The following is a 19,601-nucleotide window of genomic DNA, read 5'->3' on the forward strand; positions in this document are numbered from 1 at the left end:
TGAAAGGAAGAAAATATGTTGTCCACCATGGAGACAAAGTGAATCAAATCAGGATGCAAGCAGAGTTTTCTTGAGGACAGGTGTGAACAGACTTTTTTGTTTTATACCATTGTAGCCAAGCACCCCTGATCATAGTAGCAGCAAAAGGTATCACTTCTCCTTGGCAAGAACACAATTTGGTCATTTCCCCTATTCGCAGATACTGAACTTCAGCTTTGCATTTACAGCTTGTACAGCTGGAAGAGCCCCGGTGAAATGTTTGTCAAGCACTGCACTTACACCCAGCATATGCAAGGTTAAATGCAGGGAAACTTCAACAAAAGCTTCAAAGCTCTCTGCACCAAACTCTCCTCCAGCTGGGGCTGGGACTTCTCCCATACTGCCAGCCCAGACTGTGCTCCCCATCTCCTTTCCCCATGTGCAGCCCCAGAACAGCCCTTGTTAACAGGCTGGTAACGTGTTCATAGGAACCCAGCTACGATCAGATTGTACCACAAGAAGCTGAAAAATCTAGCCCCAAACATAAAGTTACTGGTCATGTTGTGAATGAACTTTTATTTCACTAAAAATCCTAAATCAGAGAAACCAGCTGTTGTGAACATACTATTTTACATTTCCAATGTCCAGGCTTGCTATAAGCTGCTCTATGGAAAAGCCTTATTTTGAGAACTATTATGACCAGAGCTGACATTTGATTGCAATGTTTCTTTCTGCCCTATGACTTTACACATTTGCATCAAACAAAAGATGCCAACACAAAGAATACATATCTATTGTTGGATTGAAATATTTATATTCAGATTTCGACAATATAAACACACCCTTGGAGAGATTTCCCCACATTTTAAGACAGGGCATGGAGGCAATTCAGGATTCAAAAGAATATACACAAAAACTTCAAACCTACAAAGTTCCTAAGCAGTGTATGAATAGCACCTCAATCTTAATATTACACTTTAAGAGTAACTTACTTGCAGCTTCCCATAGGTAAGCATGGATATTTAACACAGTAAAACATCATTGGAAAAAAAACTTGTGCTCTTCAGTGTCCTCAAATGGCTGCTTCCACCTAGAGTCAACATCATTAACCTATTTTTCTCAGTACAATATTCTGAAGTCAGCATTTCCAAAATTTGCAGTAATAGCATTCCTCGTAACACCACTCACAGCAGCTCTGACAAAAACTGTCTTCTAGACTACCTTTTCTTTGGCTGCAGGATGTAGAAATTTCATATGCAGCATGATAATCAAACACCCCAAATAAAAATGCAAAGGGTTTGGTGCTGTTGTGTGCCATTTATCACCCTGTCCTCCAGTTCTCTCTGTCTCCAGCTTTCCCTGTGAGATCTATTCCAACATATACTTTTCATTGCAGAACTCTTATTCCAGAAGTCTGTTTTAATTAAAATATTCTTTTATTTACAATTAGGGAGGAGCACACAAATTAGACGAAAACATTCATTATTCCCCCTTCATCATGAAATTTCCACTGAGTGCAACTGGGTAACTACAAAAGGCCTGAAGCTTCCCTCCCGGGGTACACATGCAAACAGATGAAAACAAATTATTTTGCAGGTATCACTACTACAGAGCACAAAATCATACTGCTGTACATGCAGCAGAAAGATCCAAGCAGCCACCTGAACTCAAAATTCTGTATTTCCTCAATTAAGCCTTTACACTTATCCTATAGATTCCAAAATTAAGAAAACAAAACCCAACCTAATAATTCCCCAAACACAACAACAAATTAAAACATTCTGGTTGATACCTGGAGAACAAACAGACAACATACATTAAAGTTTCAGTTGCCTCCATTTCAGCATGTTCTAAAAGCCTGGCTCTTTGCCAAAAGTAATACAGCCTTTGGAGATGGCTGATTTCTTTCTAAAAGAAATCACATAGGGGGACCAAGCAACAGAATCACAATATTAATCATCACCTAACAAAGCCACCTGGGACAGAAAAGCATTCCAGTCACACAACACGGATTCTTAGATTGAGAACAAGCAATAGGAGAATATATACTGTATTTGCATCGCAGCAACAAAGCTTTCTACCTGTGCTCTTCTTGAGAAATAGAGATGTCTAAAGAAGTGTCTTCAAGTTTTTAGCGCTAGCATGGCTTCAACAGGACGTGTGTAATATTGCTGCAATACCACACACCAAAGGGATTGTGCAAAAGGCTGTTGGTACTGGTATCCTGAACAAACATATCATTCATACTCCCCTGCTGGAGCATATAAAAGCTGATGATGTTACATGCCTGTATCAAAAACTAACTGCAGTGGCAATAAATCATGCATTAAGTTAAAACACAGGAAGGCTTCTGGCTGTATCACAAAAGAGGAATTTTTCCATTTGGGCTTCTGCCTCTACTTTCAGCTTCCTTTGGCATTATATCTAAATTCCCCATTATTCTTCTCTCTTTAGTACAGAAGATTAAATTAAGCCTTTTTCAAAGCACTAAGATGACAGCATTCAACTTTAATTTTTTTTTTCATTTTGCACACAATCCATACACTAGATAGACTATCTCCAAACTTCTAAGCATTGCACTAGGAGAACTGGTTTAACACGTGACTCTTCTCAGCTGTATTTTTGGTAGTGCAGAAATGCATTCTCTTAAATAAATAAAGGTCAACTGACAAGGTCTCATGTAGTCTGGGGCCATCCTGTTCCAAGATAAGGACAGGATAAGGGCTCGACAAAACCAACAGATTTTAGGATCTTCCTGTTACGCTGTAACTTTTATACAGGCTTCATCCATTGCTGCAAAAATATAACCCCTGACTAAATGAGCAGATCCAAAAGCGCATCGCAAAACAGGTTCTGAAAGTTTTCAAACGGCTGTGCGCTCTCGCTCTGTACACACACACACACACAAAATTCATCTTTAAGAAACTCCCACTGTGAATAACCACCGGAGATGACAGACTGCCAGCCAGCACATTCACAGGCGAGGTTCACTACAACCATTATTTCTGCTCCTCACGTGTTAGCAACCATCAGTCATCCATGATGATCCTGGGGATTCCACAGTTATTCTGAAGGAAATCTGCCACAAGCAGCAAGACCTCCTCAGCTCTCCTTCAGCCCTCACATCTGTCCTGCTACTCCAAATAGCTGTTTCGCCTTTGAAAAGTCTAATGACAATGATTAAAAAAAAAAAAAAAGTTGTTTTTTGGGTTTTTTTTCCCTACAGCAATGTGTTGCAAAGTAAAATACCCTCAGTTCAGAAAACTGAACATTTAAGTGGCAGGAAATAAAAATGAGCAAACCACAAAGAGCAGACAATGTTTTGGACTAGAGTTAGGCCTTCAATGCCAAGATTTCAATGAGAGACAAAAAAAACAACAGCAAGTGTAACAATATTCCTCTGTTATGACACCCTGGAACTTTCTGTACGTGCTTAGGATGGCTTTACCCGTCACAAACAGATTCAATTTCATAGACACTCATCCAATAACTTCCTTGTCTTCGTCATGTCATGCTCTACTCTTATGAGAAAAACCCCACAACAAAATAGCAGCATCACCTTTTGAGCATGGGCAGCAGAGTCATTTTACTTGTAGCTGATAGTAAGCATACAGACCAGAGACCTCACACTTTTCTGTTTATTCCTGTGCTTCCAAAAAGACGTTCTGAAAATGTAAGAAAAAAATAACTAAACAAAAGTTAATGCCAGACTACATATTTCTTCCTTATTTTGCAGGTTCTGCATTGGCATATTCTTGGGGGAATGAATATGTGCCTAATCTGAAGGAAGAGCAAAAATTCTTATCTCCTCCAACAAAAATTTCTGTCACTGACTAGTGCCTAATTTGAAGAAACACATCTGAAGGCACTACCACTATGAAAGCTGTTCTCAGGAAAACCCCAACTTATTATCACCCTCAGATCTCAACCAGCTGGGATCAGATACGTCCAGGCAGCACATTTGCCATTCGAGACGACGGAGGATGCCTCGGGTTTCACCATCTCCTTAGCTCAGGGCAGCTCTCAGAACCGCTGCTCGCTCCCTTCGCAGGCCAGCAGGCCTCCAGCCACAGCGCTGGCACCGGCCCGGAGCTGCTATTTATAACTCCCGCAGGCACCTCATGGATGCCTCAGCATTGTTCTGCGAGTGAGCAGGCAACTCTGCACAGAGACACCGGAGCGCAGGAGCTCCTGCCACGCGGGACCCAGGGCTGCGCCAGCCTCTTCTGAGCAGGCTGCGGCGTCTATTCCCACGTGGGCCGCATTCCACAAGGCTCAGGAGATTGTGTACATTATCCTGTGCATACACAGAGCTAATTTCACTCTGGCACTGGTCCCAAGCAACCTGCCAGGGAGAGAACAGAGATTCCAGAGAGCGGCCCTAACCCTTTCTGCTGCACCCAGCGTTTCCCACTTCACAGATGTATCTCCTTGCTCACTCCCTTCCTCCGGTGCACCTCAGATAAGTGACATTTAATTACACGGAATAAAAAACCTCCTCCCCTCTTGTCATCAGGCAAACAAAGCATAAGAGCACAGATACTGGCAGATCGTAAGGAAAAATAGCAAAAGAAAAAACAAAGAAAATAGCAAATGTAAATTTTTCACAGTAGGAAAACCTTTTCCTTAGGAGGTGACCTAGATTCTCAAACAAAGGGATTCCCTTTCTGTACAATATCCAGGCCTTATTAAATTAAGAAGGATTTTTTATTCTATTTATCACTTTGCTTGTTTACCTAGAAACCCAATAGAAGGGCTTTTTGTATCTGGCAAAATAAGGAACACCAAGGCAAAGACTAACATGGAGACCCAAAAGTGTGAGGGAAAGGAAAAAAAAAAAACAACCAAACAAAAAAGTGGGTGAGATTTGGTGTCACCAACAGTTCAATCTTTTGATATGCAATGTAAACCATAGTATTTGTACATTGATAAAACAAGCATGCATTAAACAAAACTTACAGAAAAAGCATTTGTAGAAGTCCGAATGTTTGGTTACACAAATCCTCAAGAGAAGACTTCGATGAATCTACAATATCCAACCCATCATCCAAGGTCATGAGATTTTTGTGGGGTTTTTAAGAGGATAACAGGTTTCTGTATGTTTTTAAGAAGCAGGGAGCTTTTTTTAGATGACAAATACTCTCTATAAATTTACTATAGCAAGACACATCAACGATAGAACTCTTCGCAGATGCTGATTATGAATGGCAAGATTATATACCTAACAGAAAAATATCTTGAGTTTTAGGCCAGATTTTATTAATTCAGCATTGTTATATTAAATATAACCAGTATTTTTTCTGTTACAGACTCATCTCCCTACAGAATGCATTAATGATTCTTAATATTATGTCTTGAAGTGGACAAGATGCAAGAGAGCTGTCTCTGATTTCTTCTTCGGTTAGAAGCCACTAAATTACAGAAAATTAACCAGCTGGAATTTCAGTTTGAAATACAGCTTAAGATAACAGAAAATAATAAAAATTCTCTAGTTCTCAATCAATATTCCCTGTCAATTTACATCATACAAACCAGACTCTGAGGATTTCCTCTAAATCAAGTATTTGAGGACTAGGAGTCCTGGTTACTGAATCTACATTAGTAATTTATGTGAAAAAAATCCTCAGGCTCATGAAATTAATCTAGAGGCTTACACAGATTACAGAAGGAATTATGAACACAGTTATTCAGACAAAATCCATTATTTCCATAGCACAGCCTCCTTTTCCTCAAAAGCCGCTCAAGGAATGGTATCATTTAAGTTTAATATGAATTTTAGAAGTCGAAAGTCTGCAGCTTAAACTCCACTGATTGGGAACTACAGCAAATTGAGGGAAATGCGAAGGTGGAACAATATCTGGTAAAACCAGGACATGTCCCCAGCTGGCCATGCTGAAACAGTTCTGTCAGACTGGGTGATGTGCACAGTGTTTGGAGGAATTTCAGTTCCTCCAACATGTCAAAAAAAGGGCAATAGGGAATTGCTCTTAAAAGAGGACTTATTCCCCATTTTATGATTCAGGTTTTCTGTTGGCTATGAACAAATACTGCTGAAATTTATTACACGAATAGGACCCCTTGAGTCACTGGAGAAATGATTTTTTTCCACAGATTTTGTCTGCTTTCCAGTTTAAGCATCTGTGCTTGAAGAAAAGGATTCAGGCATTTAAGGCACTTGCTAAATCTTTGTTATTTCTGCTGTAAACCTTTCATGTCCCCCAGAATCAGCTGTAAATGAGGATACCTACAGGATGGAGCTGTAGCAATTAACATACTAAAGCTACTGAGGAAATGTGACAGATGGAAAGAGTCCATACAGGTCTCAGACCCAAGTCACAGGAAATTCTGACAGCTCTGAAAGTCCAGTTCTTCGATTTCATATTATTTAACATTCACTTAACAAATGCACCACCAATTTCAGTACTAAAAATTTTTGAGGCTGACAAAATGTCTCCTTATTCCTGTACAAACCATACACATGGGGGAAAAACTTAGTGAGAGGATGAACAGTTGGAGCTTCTAATCTCTTAATTGGTCCCTCACAGAAAAAAAAAATTAAAAATAATCTGTGCAGCTCATCCAGCATGGAAGTGTGCTGGGCAGGATCCTTTGCTGAACCTGATGAGCCAAGCCTCTTTAAGTTATTGGGAGAGAAGTGTGGGATGCCTCAAGAGCCTGAGGACAGCCTGAGGAAAAAGGGGCAGAAAAGGAAGGAATCAGGCAGAGACAGGTGGCAGCAGCTGGAATAAGACGTTTTCCTTTCTCAGCACAAAAGCTGGTGCCTATTATCTCCAACAGGATGCCATCTTCATTCCATCTCCCATGCTTTAAAACTGGATGTTTAGTACCACTTCTTCCACAAGCGTCTCACTTTCTGTAAGAACTGGAGTTTTTATTTCTAATTCTCATGCTGGGATTGTGAGGGTGGGTGTCAGGGGTACCTTGATCATACAGTGCAGGCAGGTAAATGAAACAAGCCATGAGGTAAGAGGAAAAACACCAGCCCATTTCCCACTGTAAACTGCCTGTGAATTTTTGGTATTTCAGCTGCTTGGCCTCCTCTCCCCTGCTGTGCTGAATCAAAGCTTCATAAAGTCCCTGCTCTTCTCAGAATGCAGAAGCAACACTTGTGACAGGCAGAAAATATTACTGCTGGCACTGGCTTGTCAGTTCATCAGGGGAGAACCACACAACCAAAAATCCTGTACAATACAAATGAAATTATGTTGTCCATCCCGTGGAAGAATAAAATCTGCATTTAGCGCTTGAGATCAGCAATAATTGCATGCAATGCCTGGGGGAAGATATGAAAAATCAGAACACAGAAGAAAGAAAAGAGATGATAAAGAAAACAACACAGTATTGAAGAAAGAAACACATCTTGAAAGCAGTCCAATATACACTTGCGTAACACACAAAACCAGAAGTTAATCAAAGCAGACCAAAACTTTCTATTTTGTACTTTGGCTTTTTGAGTGAATTTTAAAGCATTCCAAACCTGTGTTCCTCTAAGAAAGCTCTGATAGGAGAAGAAAATTCTAGCTGGACACCTAGAACATCAGTTTTCTTAACAAAAAATACGAGCTTTAAAATTATAGCAGATCTCCTTGAAATGTTTCCCAAGAAACACACTTCTGACTTGAAAACATCGCTTAGACTTTCCCCTCTCTCACAACTTTGTGAAGCTGAGCATGTGCTTATATTCATTATGGAATAAAACAGAATAATCGACTACATAAAACCTGATGCATGTTTCATAATATATGATCTATATTGCTGCATTCAAGTTCTGAAGTATGACACCCAGTAATTAATAAAATCACCAAGTTTATAGCTTGGGTGTTATTAGAACAAAGTGCAAAATCTTGACCATTTATAAGAAATGCACCAAGTGTAAAAGCTGGGTTTCACTACCAGCTAAGCAATGGTGAAAATCTACTAAGCAAAATAAGGAAGGCAATACTGACACTTGTGGTCATTTCCAGATTGCTATTTTTCATTAACTTACAAACGTGTCTGGGAGAGCTAAGAAACATGCTGGGATAACAGAGTAGTCAAGAAAATTCCAAGTATTTTCCAACCCTGTCCCCACTCTAGATGAACTTACTGGAGAAGTAATTTTTTTTAAGAAAAGAGCAGAATGAACATAATTCTCAACACAGAAAATTAAAACTAAGCATTTATGATACTCTGTATTAGCACATTTCCAGGAAGTAAAAATAAAGCTTAAAAACAAGAATAACCGGCCTTGAAAATGCTGCCACTAATCATCCTGAACTGTCACTTGAAAGGTTTTCAACACATTACAGTTGACATAATACTCCATTTAACTACGATAAAATGAACTTTGCAAAGTATTCATGGAGTATCCAGAAAGCACGGTCCATATGGGAATAGTGATAGATAGGTCACCTATGGCCTAAATATTTAAACCCTCAAGGGGCTTGTGCCACCAGGCAGAAGTTACCAAGCAGTACATGCCTGACTACTGCAACTACTCCAAAGTGGTTCGAGGAATTTTGCTAATGTTGTCAAGACAGAACTTTACTGAATGGCTCAACCTAAGAGTTTATTATAAAACCAGTTAGACAAAACTCCGCTGACACCCTCTAAAAACAACATGTAAAGAGTTTAAGTTTTTGGAAGAAAATATTCCGAACCATCACAGGTTTGTTTTGCATTGGTCCATTTTGCTCAGTCCCAAGTGGTCACGTGCACAGGGTATTGTGAGCAGCCCTCTCCTCTCCTCTCCATCTGCAGGACTCGCTGAGCACTACGGCTCCCGGTCACGGCAACTCCATCTGTTCCTCACACAGGCTGTACATCTTCACTTACTCCTTGGAGCCTTAATAGGTGGCAGCCTTTCAAACACTAACACTGCAGCTTCTAATTTCAGATGTAACCATAGAAACATTACAGAACACACTACTCCCTGCATCGAGAACAAGCAGGCAACTGACCCTTCGCTCTGAGACTGGGCTGAAATAAAGCTCATTCCAACCTCCAACCCAGCAAGATTACCGAAACCTGCAGCTCCTATTTCCAGCCCAAAGCAAGACCTGCAGCTCCTATTTCCAGCCCAAAGCAAGACCTGCCCTCCTGAAATACCCACAAATGCACAGTATCATAGGAAAGTAGCAAAGAACAGAGTGCTATAAAAGAAAAGGAAATTCTTCCTAAAACTTTGACTCTAAAGCTAAATCAGTTACTCCCAGATGAAAAGCAGTACAAAAATCAGAGTTTTTTCTTACTTTTCTATAAGATGAGCATATAACTGCTCATACTTTATTTGGAAAAGAAAAAAAAAAAGAGAATAAATGAAATAAATTGGTCATTAATATTTAAGAATTCAATATTCAATTTGTTCACAAGGTAAGATGACAATTTTTACACACACCAAGAGACAACAGCTCTGCCTGAACTTTACAGGCTACACACAAGGGATATGGCCATTTAATTAAAAGCCAAAGCTGATGTCTGTTCCCGTCTAAATTTACTTTAAAAAGGAATCTCTTTAGAAAAAAAGCCCTTGGGATTTTTGTACCTTTAATATTTAGTAATGAGCATTTATAGGAAAATAAAAACAGCTCTCCCTCTTCCAATAAAACACATAAACATCCTACCTGCAGCTCCCGAGCTTTAGGAGCCAGGTACAGTGAAGCAGTAGCAAATAAATGAAATTGAAACAGCATAGATTATAATAATCATTCTGTTGAGATTTGAACTCATTTCCCAAACATAAGGTTACATGTCTTGTCTGAAAATTCAAAACTCAGAAGCAGATTTCCATGTTTGTGTTTGACAAAAGCATTGCTTCCTTCTGCCTAAGTCCCCATGGATGCACTGACCACACAAATAACCCACCTGGTTTCCTACTCATAGCCCAGAGAGCAGCAAACTGGGAGCACTCCTGGCCACACTCTCACAAGTTTTGTGTGCTCCAGAAACAGACTATCCAAAATTCTGGATATTATACAGGGCAGGCATTAGAAAGCTTTGTGGGTTTAGCTGGGATATTGAGTAGTCTGGGCACATATGGAACATCTCAATGCACTGATTCTCAATTATTCATAAAGGTCCCAGATCAGTAAGTGGTGCTGGACACAGGCCCTCTTCTCATGCTCCACCCCCACACTGACCCCTACCCTCCATTTTTCACACAGAGATCTGTTTAGACTGGAGGAGATACAAAGTCTTTACTGATATGTACTTTATATTTATAATTACTATTTAGGAAATATGCTCATGATCCTAAAATGTCCTCAGATAGGATCAAAGGATTTGTGGAAATCGTTATTAGGTTAGGAAATGCATGCATTACAAACAAGACTAAATTAATAGAGAGAGTTAGTGTACATAGATGATTTAGTTAGGAGGATCTAAATCTGATTATGTTTCTAGTAAATTATCATATTATGTATCTAGAATAATAAAAAACACTGACTGCCTGGGAAAGACTTATTTCCCAGTAAGGGACATGCCTGTCCCCAACCCTACAAATCAGACACACGAGATAAATCAGTTTCTTTACTCTTTGGCCAAAAGAAAAAAAGCCTAAGGAGCTAGTCATTAGCTTTTCAAAAGAGCGGGCAAACACAGTGACTAATAAATACCTGGATAAATATGCTGCTAGCTCTCTATTTTCTCAGGTATTATGGCATTTTATTTATACAGTAAATACAATAAGATGCTTCAGCACAGAAGGGTCAGTCATTGAAAGGACAGAAATGAAAGGAACAGAAGCTTCCTTAGGACCAAAAAGACAAATTTTACAACATAGGTATATCTGTACCAGACAAAAGACATTTTAGGCTCATCAATAACTGAAATGAAGCGCCCCTGACTTTGCAATGCCAGACCATAGTAGTACCATAGCAGAATGCTATTAACAGCAGAGAGGCAGCTTAACAGCATGTGCTTCTACATCACAGCCCAATCGAATAACCCCAGATAACAAAAAGCAGCTTCTAAAGAGTAAGCATGTATAAAGGAAACATGAGAAAAGAAAGACATTTCTATCTTTTCTTTGGCACGAAAGCACAGACCATTTGTGTTCCAAGAGAACCAAACGGGTTAAATCAAGGTTCAGCATTTAAATGCTTATAATTCCCTTGCAGTGCAGAACAGCTTTTGGAATATGGGAATAGAACATCTAGCATTAAAAAATCTCTTAGAGAATCATAAGTTACAGTGTCAAGGAAAAGTGAAAACAATCTGTAAAAACCCTCAATTTTTCACTTAATGATCATACAATTTTTACACTATTCACCTACCACTGTGCATGAACTGAGTATGTATCATTTATCAAATAAGAGCAAGAGCCTGCAAAGCTTCCTGTCTGCCTTTGGATTTAGTCAAAATGAATGCAAACAATCACGTGGGATTCAGCCAAGCAGTGACGTTAAATTCTGCTCTGTCAGAAGACAGCATCTGTCAAAGCCCACATTTAAACTGCTGCCTGCCTGTGCAGCAGCCGAAGAACTACGGAATGGATTTTATACACCACAATTCTGGGTTAAAACAACTCCAAACCATTTCTTTTACTGCCTAGCAACAATGAAGGAAGGAACAGAGGGAGATCCTATTACTGAAGACAACTGAGGCACTACGCACTAGCACTCCCTGCTAACATTTCCACCAGAAATATGGATCCTGAGGAGAGGAGAACACAGCCCTGTATTGTCCGAGCTGAGAGACACCAGATGTGAGAGCACCAATGCAGCGGCTGTGAGCGCCGCTCAGCCCCGCGCCCGGCAGCAGCAGCTCCTGTCCTTTTGTCTGCAGCATGAACAAAAAGCCCCGAGCCAAGGACGCCACTTCCAAGCGAGGAAGGTAACACGGCAACGGGAGGCAGATGGACACACTGGATCCCGAGCAGAGCGGCCGCAGGAAGCAGGGCTGGTGGGGGATGTGCGCATGGTCGACAGCATCTTTTTTGCTGAAGTGATGGCGTGCCCAAACTATTTTCTGTGGGTATAATCCTGCACCGTAAATGGCCTGACCAAGGAAGGTATGTCAAACCCTTGTGTGTGATATTCATTCGCTTGTCTGTTACCTTTTCAGCCATTACAGATAATGATCGTTCCTAATTTGCAGAGCCCTGAGATAACACTGTCGCTGAGCAGGGAGAAAGAATTCTAGCAGGTTTTGCTCTCCCCCAGCACAATGTCACTCCCTTACACTGACTAAATGCACTGCTCACAGTCTGCCAAGGCTGGTGTGGCTGGAGAGGAAGGATTAAAGGGATAATGGAGCTCCTGTAATGATTGCTTTTAACTGAGAAATTAAAAACTCAAGCCCCTCCAATAGAGAAAAGCCAGTTAGAAATCCTCTCAAACTAGGTCAGAATTAATCCTTATCTGAAGTAATCTTAAAGCACGTAAAATGGCCATAATGTGACATACTGAGAGCACTGAACCATCAAAACAGACCACACAGTCAAAAGACATTATCTTAAAAGTCCCCTCAGCCCTTTTTACACTTGCTTTTCTGCCCCCCAAACACAAGCAAAATGTCACGAGGGCACTACCGGCCAAGCATAAATTGGGAGCATGCAAAAGACTGGGCATGATTTAAACCATCAGCAGGGCAATCAGGCACCACGATTTACAAGTAACATCAGGCTCCCTGACATCCCAAAAGGAAACCTTCAAACACGACACACTCAAAATGGTAAGCACGTAACTTATCTCCTGCCACCACTGCAATTTCTGTTTAATATGAAAAACACTGACTGTTTAACTTGGATTGTAACATGAGATTCCATCTAATTGCCATTCCTATTTTTTGTTGAAGTTTAAATATTTTGTCACTAGTGACAAAAAAAAAGATGAATATGTGCAATACAAATTTAAGACCTAAATCTACAGCAATCCAATACAGCACAGAAAGTCCTTATCTGCAGAATCTACCAATAAGCTATAATAAATCATTAAATGTCAATATAAATGTGCTTTTTTTGCCCAAGGCACTGCCAACATGAAATAAAACAACTGCAGCTGGAAAGTGTTCACAAACCAAGGGATGCATACATCAGACACCGGTTTCAAATCAGTTTTAAGACATTTAGAATATAAAGTCACTTGACAGAACTTTTAAAACAACAACAAAAAAATGTACCTTCAGGCAACACTCCAGGAGAAGCACACCTGGCTAATATAAGACATTGGTATCAGGCATTTAAAAAGCTGCACATCAAACCGTATCCCAAATACTGTTTTGTGCAAAAGATTAATGGAGCTCGTAAGGGAAGCCAGGCACATTAAATGAGGCCCAATATGCAACTGCTGTTCATCAGAATACAGACTCTGGCTGCCTTTTGAACTCTTCCCTCTAATTGAAGAGTTTGCCCACACAGCTAATCAAAATATAAAAATCCAAGACATGTGAATAGGAAGTCGAATGCTTCAATTTTCAAAGCTGTAATTATAGAGCAGAACTGCAAGTACCAGGAACCAAAACACCAGCAGAGCACAGACCACAAATAAAAATTCAAGAGGCATTCACAGTTTATGTATTTGGCATTTGATAATGCATCAGTGACTGCACTGCCAGGTACCAAAAATGAAGCAGCATTATCACAAATAATATCTCCAAAATGCAGTTCCATGCAACAACACACCCCCAGAGGACAAGATAAGTGTTCTAGAGACCCTCTGCTGTACTCAGGTTTCCTTATCTACTGTCAGTAGTTGGTGCCTGTTCATAACCTTTCTGTGAAATGGAATTTTATGTATTTGGGAAAAAAGAGTAATGCTCTAGCCCTAATCAAGTGAGAGAAAATAATATTTTTACTCTACAATTCGATGGTAGGTTTAATATTTATTGCCAGTTTTTTACATTGTTTTTAAACAATGCACCCTAGCATGTAATATTTTTTTTCAAAGGTGCAAATGTTGTTGCTGTATTTTCAATGTTTAATACCTCACTGTATATTTTGAAATGTTTTGCACACAGCTGCAAAGAAAATGAGCCCAAAGTTATTTGGGTTTTTTCAGTCAATATCTCTGTGAAGCAGAAATATAGATGTGGGTCCTTTCCCTATTCATAAAATGCCTTTTTAAAGGGCAAATAGAGACAGATTTTCTAAGACACTCCTACCTTGAAAAATCAAGGAAATATGACTCTCTTAAAATGTATTCTGATTCTAGTTCTGTGCCTCACTGTAAAACTTATTGTCATATGCATTATATAAGCATGCAGCCTAACAAAAAAAGGCTTCGGCCATTGCAATTGCCTTTGCTGGGACACTTCCTCCGTGCACCAGGGAAACAGCACCTGCAAACCGTTTACACAGTTTCAGTTTACACAAATATTTCTGTAGCTTTAAATTCTCACTTTTGCCTGCTGCTTTATCGAATTAGGTGCCCATCAAAACACTGCCTCAGTTAGACAAAGATTAGTAGTGCAATGCACTTCTGCTGAAGTATTTACATCTAATGACTGGAGTTTTGTAAGTGGAATAATTCAGTGTGACAAAATTAATCTGAGTTCTAGCTGCTACCCCACATTCGTGAAATTCTGGTTTTGATATTCTTCCTAAACTGTGGACACATGCAATGGAACAATAATTAATCAAACATTCCCGCTGCTGCCCTCCGATCTGCTATTGAACAATTCACTTCCCTGAGATCCAGGCTATCCTTTGAAGGGATATTTATGTTTGCTTATACAGAGATATTCCCGAATAGCTGAGTGTTCAGACAAACTAAAAATTATGAGTTTTGAGGGGAAGCTTCTGTTTTTCCCACAGGTGGACACAGTGGATCCCGAGACACGAGTCTCGCACATTTGGGGCTTATCTTCTTTTACATAAGGACAACACTCGAGTTAAAGCAGCACAAGCGTGGAATGTCAAGTTAATTCCTAAAGGAGGCAATTTAGACACAAACGTTTATGATTTTTACAGAGACAGCTGGGTCTCCGGGAAGCGGCATGAGCCCCGAATAGTTAAACAAGAGAAGCAGAGATACTTTCGGCAAGCTTTAAAACTAAAGGCGTGAAAGCAGCCGAAGCGCGCCGGGCCGTTCGGGCGTTCCCGGGCCGGGCTCGGGTGTTCCCGACGACCCGCGGCGCGCGCGCCCTTCCCGCGTCACACTCGCCGCGCCGCGTCGCCCCCTGGCGGGGGTCGCTGAGGCGGCGGGCCGGCCGTGAGGCGGCTCCGCTCGCTCCGGAGGGCACTGGTAAAAACACCGGCAAGTAAAATAAACATCACTGATACCCCTCTGCCCACCCGTCCGAAATACAAATATTCTTTGTCGTGAACAGGGCAAACTGAATGTTGCATCACACACATACAACTCAATATCCTATTATTCGACTGGCATCTCAAATTATTCCCTTACAACATTTAAACCCTGTAATTTCCCATGTAACGTACCACTTAGTTTTTAAATGTACAAATTAATCCAAATATTGGTTTAAGAAGATAGCGAAGCAATTAATAAATTACATACTTCTATTAGAAACGGCATTTTCTATGGACTCTTGTTCAACTGTCATCCTTTTTCCTATACAAAACCCTAGGGCCCAGGAATAAATTAGAGCAAATTGAAAATCACAAACGAATTGCTATTGTACAGCGTAAGTTCATTTACGAGATGATGTGATCAGTTTTTAATATGCAGCATCATGAAGCTGCCATATTGACTCTGCTCCTGAATATGAACAAAAATTTAAGAGAAAATGAAGCACAGATTACTTTTGGCACTTTTTCCTACAGCTACAGCTGCTAGTCAGAATACTTGAAATTTCCAACTGCTATGAACAGTAGTTAGATATACTTTCATAGAGAAAAAAAAACCCAACCCAGTATCATGATGATCAAATAGCTGGCCAGAAACTTAGTCCCGAGCAATTTTATTTCTAGTTAACATGATCATTACCCAAGATCTCTGTCTACTAAAAAACAAGAGCTTAATTTTAATTCAGCTGCCTCTGAGCCTGGCACCACAGCCCGGTGTTCCATTCAATGTTTTCCTCCAATGCGGAGGAGAAGGTAAAAGGTGCCTGAAAGGTGACCGGCAATGTTCTTCTGCACTGGCATCTGAGGGCTGTGCAGTGAGGTTACTGGACCCTGAAAATTAATTTTGACAGGTGCATCTTCTCATTGACTTTCCCCGCACAGTGGGGGCCAGCGGAGACACGGCAGGCAGTGTCCTGTGACTAACACAGCTCTGCCATCGCCAACCCTGCGCCGTCTGTCCCACCACCAGGCACGGCCATTTGCAAAGAGGGCTTTAAAGCTGTGAGCCACCTTAGCCTCTGCATGTCAAATCAATTTTAATTAATGCCAATAAAGCTTCCATCTGCCAGCAAGGCTTTTTCATTCAGTCTTCTCAAACACCCCACAATGATTTCACAGCCATGAATATGAAGCTATTTACATCTACTTCACACTTTTTCCTGCTAACGTGATCCATTTTTTTTTCCTCTTTATCTTTGGTATTCAGAATGCTTGTCAAAAATTTTACCAGGCAAAAAAGCATTTTTAAAAGCTAACAAATCGAGTTAAATCATAAAACAAGGTTGGCTTTTGGCATAAGTCAAATCTTGTTTCCATTGACATAGGCTGTTCTTTGAAAAAGTATATTTAACTCGATTTTATGCTTATATCTAGTTTCTATTTGTAGCTGTTTATGAGTGTGCAAAATGAAAGATTTCTGATTTTTTCTTTAATTCTTTGCAGAGTGAGCCATTTGCAGACAATTACTCAACTCAAAGGAAAATGAATACCAAAGAATAGCAGTGGGTTCTAAGCCAATTGGAAAAGCCTTTTCCTTGAGTGTCATATCCCATCACTGGATCCTTACAACATGCTTCAGTGGAGAAGACGACACTGCTGCTTGGCAAAGATGACCTGGAATACCAAAAGGTCTCTATTTCGCACCCATCTCATTGGCCTGGTCTCTCTGGTGTTTCTTTTTGCCATGTTTCTGTTCTTTAACCATCACGACTGGCTGCCAGGCAAGGCTGGATTCAGAGAAAACCCCATGTCTTACACCATACGAGGATTTAGATCGACAAAAAGTGAGACCAACCACAGCTCTCTAAGGAACATGTGGAGAGACGCTGTGCCTCAGACACTCAGGCCTCAGACAGTCACCAACTCTAACAACACAGACATGTCCCCACAGGGAGTAACCGGTTTGGAAAATACCCTCAGTGCCAACGGAAGTATTTACGAGAAAGGCACTGGGCACCCAACCTCCTATCATTTCAAATACGTCATCAACGAGCCTGACAAGTGCCAGGAAAAGACCCCTTTTCTAATACTGCTCATAGCTGCAGAGCCAGGCCAGGTGGAGGCCAGACAGGCAATTCGACAGACCTGGGGCAACGAGAGTCTGACACCCGGCATCCAAATTGTGCGGATTTTTTTGTTGGGCTTAAGCACCAAGGTAAATGGATACCTCCAGCGAACCATCCTTGAGGAAAGCAGACAGTACCACGACATCATTCAACAAGAATACTTAGACACCTACTATAATTTAACTATAAAAACTCTGATGGGGATGAACTGGGTTGCAAGCTACTGTCCACACGTTCCCTACGTTATGAAAACTGATAGCGATATGTTTGTCAATACTGAATATTTAATACACAAGCTTTTGAAGCCAGAACTTCCTCCAAGGCACAAGTATTTTACAGGTTATTTAATGAGAGGTTATGCACCTAATAGGAACAAGGATAGCAAGTGGTACATGCCACCTGATCTGTATCCAAGCGAACGTTATCCTGTATTCTGCTCTGGAACCGGTTATGTTTTTTCTGGAGACTTAGCAGAAAAAATCTTTAAGGTCTCCTTAAGCATCAGACGTTTACATTTAGAGGATGTGTACGTGGGGATCTGTCTCGCCAAGCTGCGGATTGACCCCATGCCCCCACCCAACGAGTTTGTCTTCAATCACTGGCGAGTTTCTTACTCCAGCTGTAAATACAGCCACCTAATTACCTCCCATCAGTTCCAACCTAGCGAACTGATCAAATACTGGAACCACTTACAGCAGAACAAGCACAACGCCTGCGCCAACGCGGCCAAAGACAAGGCCGGCAGGTACCGCCACCGCAGACTGCACTGAGGCGGCGCCGCTGCCCGGCCCCGCGTGGCACGTGTAAATAAACAGCGCTGAACGCGCGGACGGTGACCACGGAGCAGCCCCAGGCACAGCCAGACTGAGCCCAGCACACAGTGCAGGCCAGAAATTATTTTTTTAAGTTAAATAAAGAAGTATAGCTCTTGAATATGAGGAAGTTATAACCAAAAGGTTTTCCCAGCGAATTTGAGATTGAAAAAAAATGGCATATAAGGATTTCTGTGTTAACGTGCAGTAATAAGCATGCACACTTTGGTGGTACAATTGCTGATTCGTGTGCCAGTAAAATATAATTGAGCATATTTTCCACACTAAAATTTTATTTTAAGGAGTGCATTCATAAGCTCTAGTTCTCTTCCATGTAATGATTTCTTATTATCCAGAACTGCTATAAAATGAAAAATTAAAAACTAAGGAAATGCATAAAGGGCAGATCAGTTTTACCTTCAAATGCCACATGACAATTATTATCCACTACTTTAATGTACAACACATTTAGCAATGTCACAATTTAGTAAGACACTACCAATAAATTCTAAAGCACTAAGAATGTACTCCCTTGAAATAGGTCCAGTTTTGAGAAGTTTGCTTATTTGGTTTGGAAGGAGAGATAAATGAAATCAAAGTTGCAAAGACTTGCTTTACACATTGCCTTCAGAAATGCAAGTGGTGTTCTGGATGCAACTTTCAGTCCATAAAGAGCTGACTGAAAGTTCCTTCATTCTCTAGAAGTCACAGGGCAGGCTCCTAAGTCCTGGTGCCAAGTAACATTCATTCCACTTGGAACCTTCTTGCAAATTCATTGGATCTACTATTAATTTCCCTACATAACTTCAAGGTAACTCAAAGGCTGATGAGAAATGTAAAACCTAAGTTCCAGTCTTGCACTGTTCTTGACAAATTTTCATTTTGTGCAAAGTGGAAGAAAACTAATCAAACGTGTTGTTTTGCCCTTTCCTGTTTGACAAAAAGCAAGGGTAAACCAAGTGAAAACGCATCTGCTGGAGAAAATGAAGCCCCACACCTGAGTTTCCAGGTGGGGAAGACTAGGTCACAATAAGATTGAGAGTTCCAGCCAGCACTATGGGCAGGAACAAAATCTAAGCTATTTAAAATCACAGCACGTACCACTGAAAATAAATTGTGAGAAGTGGGTTAAATCTATTTACAGGTTTGCAGTTTTATAACAAACAGAACTTTTAAAGCTTGTTTTCCAACTGTTACAGCAGAGTTGTATCAGATTCAGGTTATTACTGCTTGTCACAGTGCCAGGGTAAGCAATACCCACCTCTGATCATCAGCAAATGATCAAACTTCAATTAGCTTTCTGTTTGACTGGGACTTATTAATTGGAAAAAATACAAATATTTGATGTACTTTTATTATTTAATAAAATTGATTATATTTATGGTCTTAAGATTTCACTTTTTCTGGGAAAGCTACTCAGGAAAAGAAACTCCTAGCTTTAGCATTACTTGTTTTTTCTAGAGTTGCCTGTCCTTAAAGCCTGGTTTTCATGCACAGTAC

At 40.5% G+C, this 19,601-nt stretch overlaps 2 protein-coding genes across 2 annotated transcripts in view; one reads left to right on the forward strand and one right to left on the reverse strand.

Annotated features, from left to right (window-relative positions):
* CDC73 (cell division cycle 73) overlaps positions 1-19,601 on the reverse strand; it is a 102,610-nt gene that overhangs the window by 28,928 nt on the left and 54,081 nt on the right. The window lies entirely within an intron of this gene.
* Positions 11,409-19,486, forward strand: LOC120756322 (beta-1,3-galactosyltransferase 2). The gene is made up of 2 exons (XM_040072508.2): positions 11,409-11,989; positions 16,667-19,486. The coding sequence occupies exon 2, from the start codon at positions 16,794-16,796 to the stop codon at positions 18,057-18,059; it is 1,266 nt and encodes a 421-aa protein (XP_039928442.1). The 5' UTR covers positions 11,409-11,989; positions 16,667-16,793; the 3' UTR covers positions 18,060-19,486.

This window comes from Hirundo rustica, chromosome 9 (assembly GCF_015227805.2).
Source record: "Hirundo rustica isolate bHirRus1 chromosome 9, bHirRus1.pri.v3, whole genome shotgun sequence".
Lineage (NCBI taxonomy): Eukaryota > Metazoa > Chordata > Aves > Passeriformes > Hirundinidae > Hirundo > Hirundo rustica.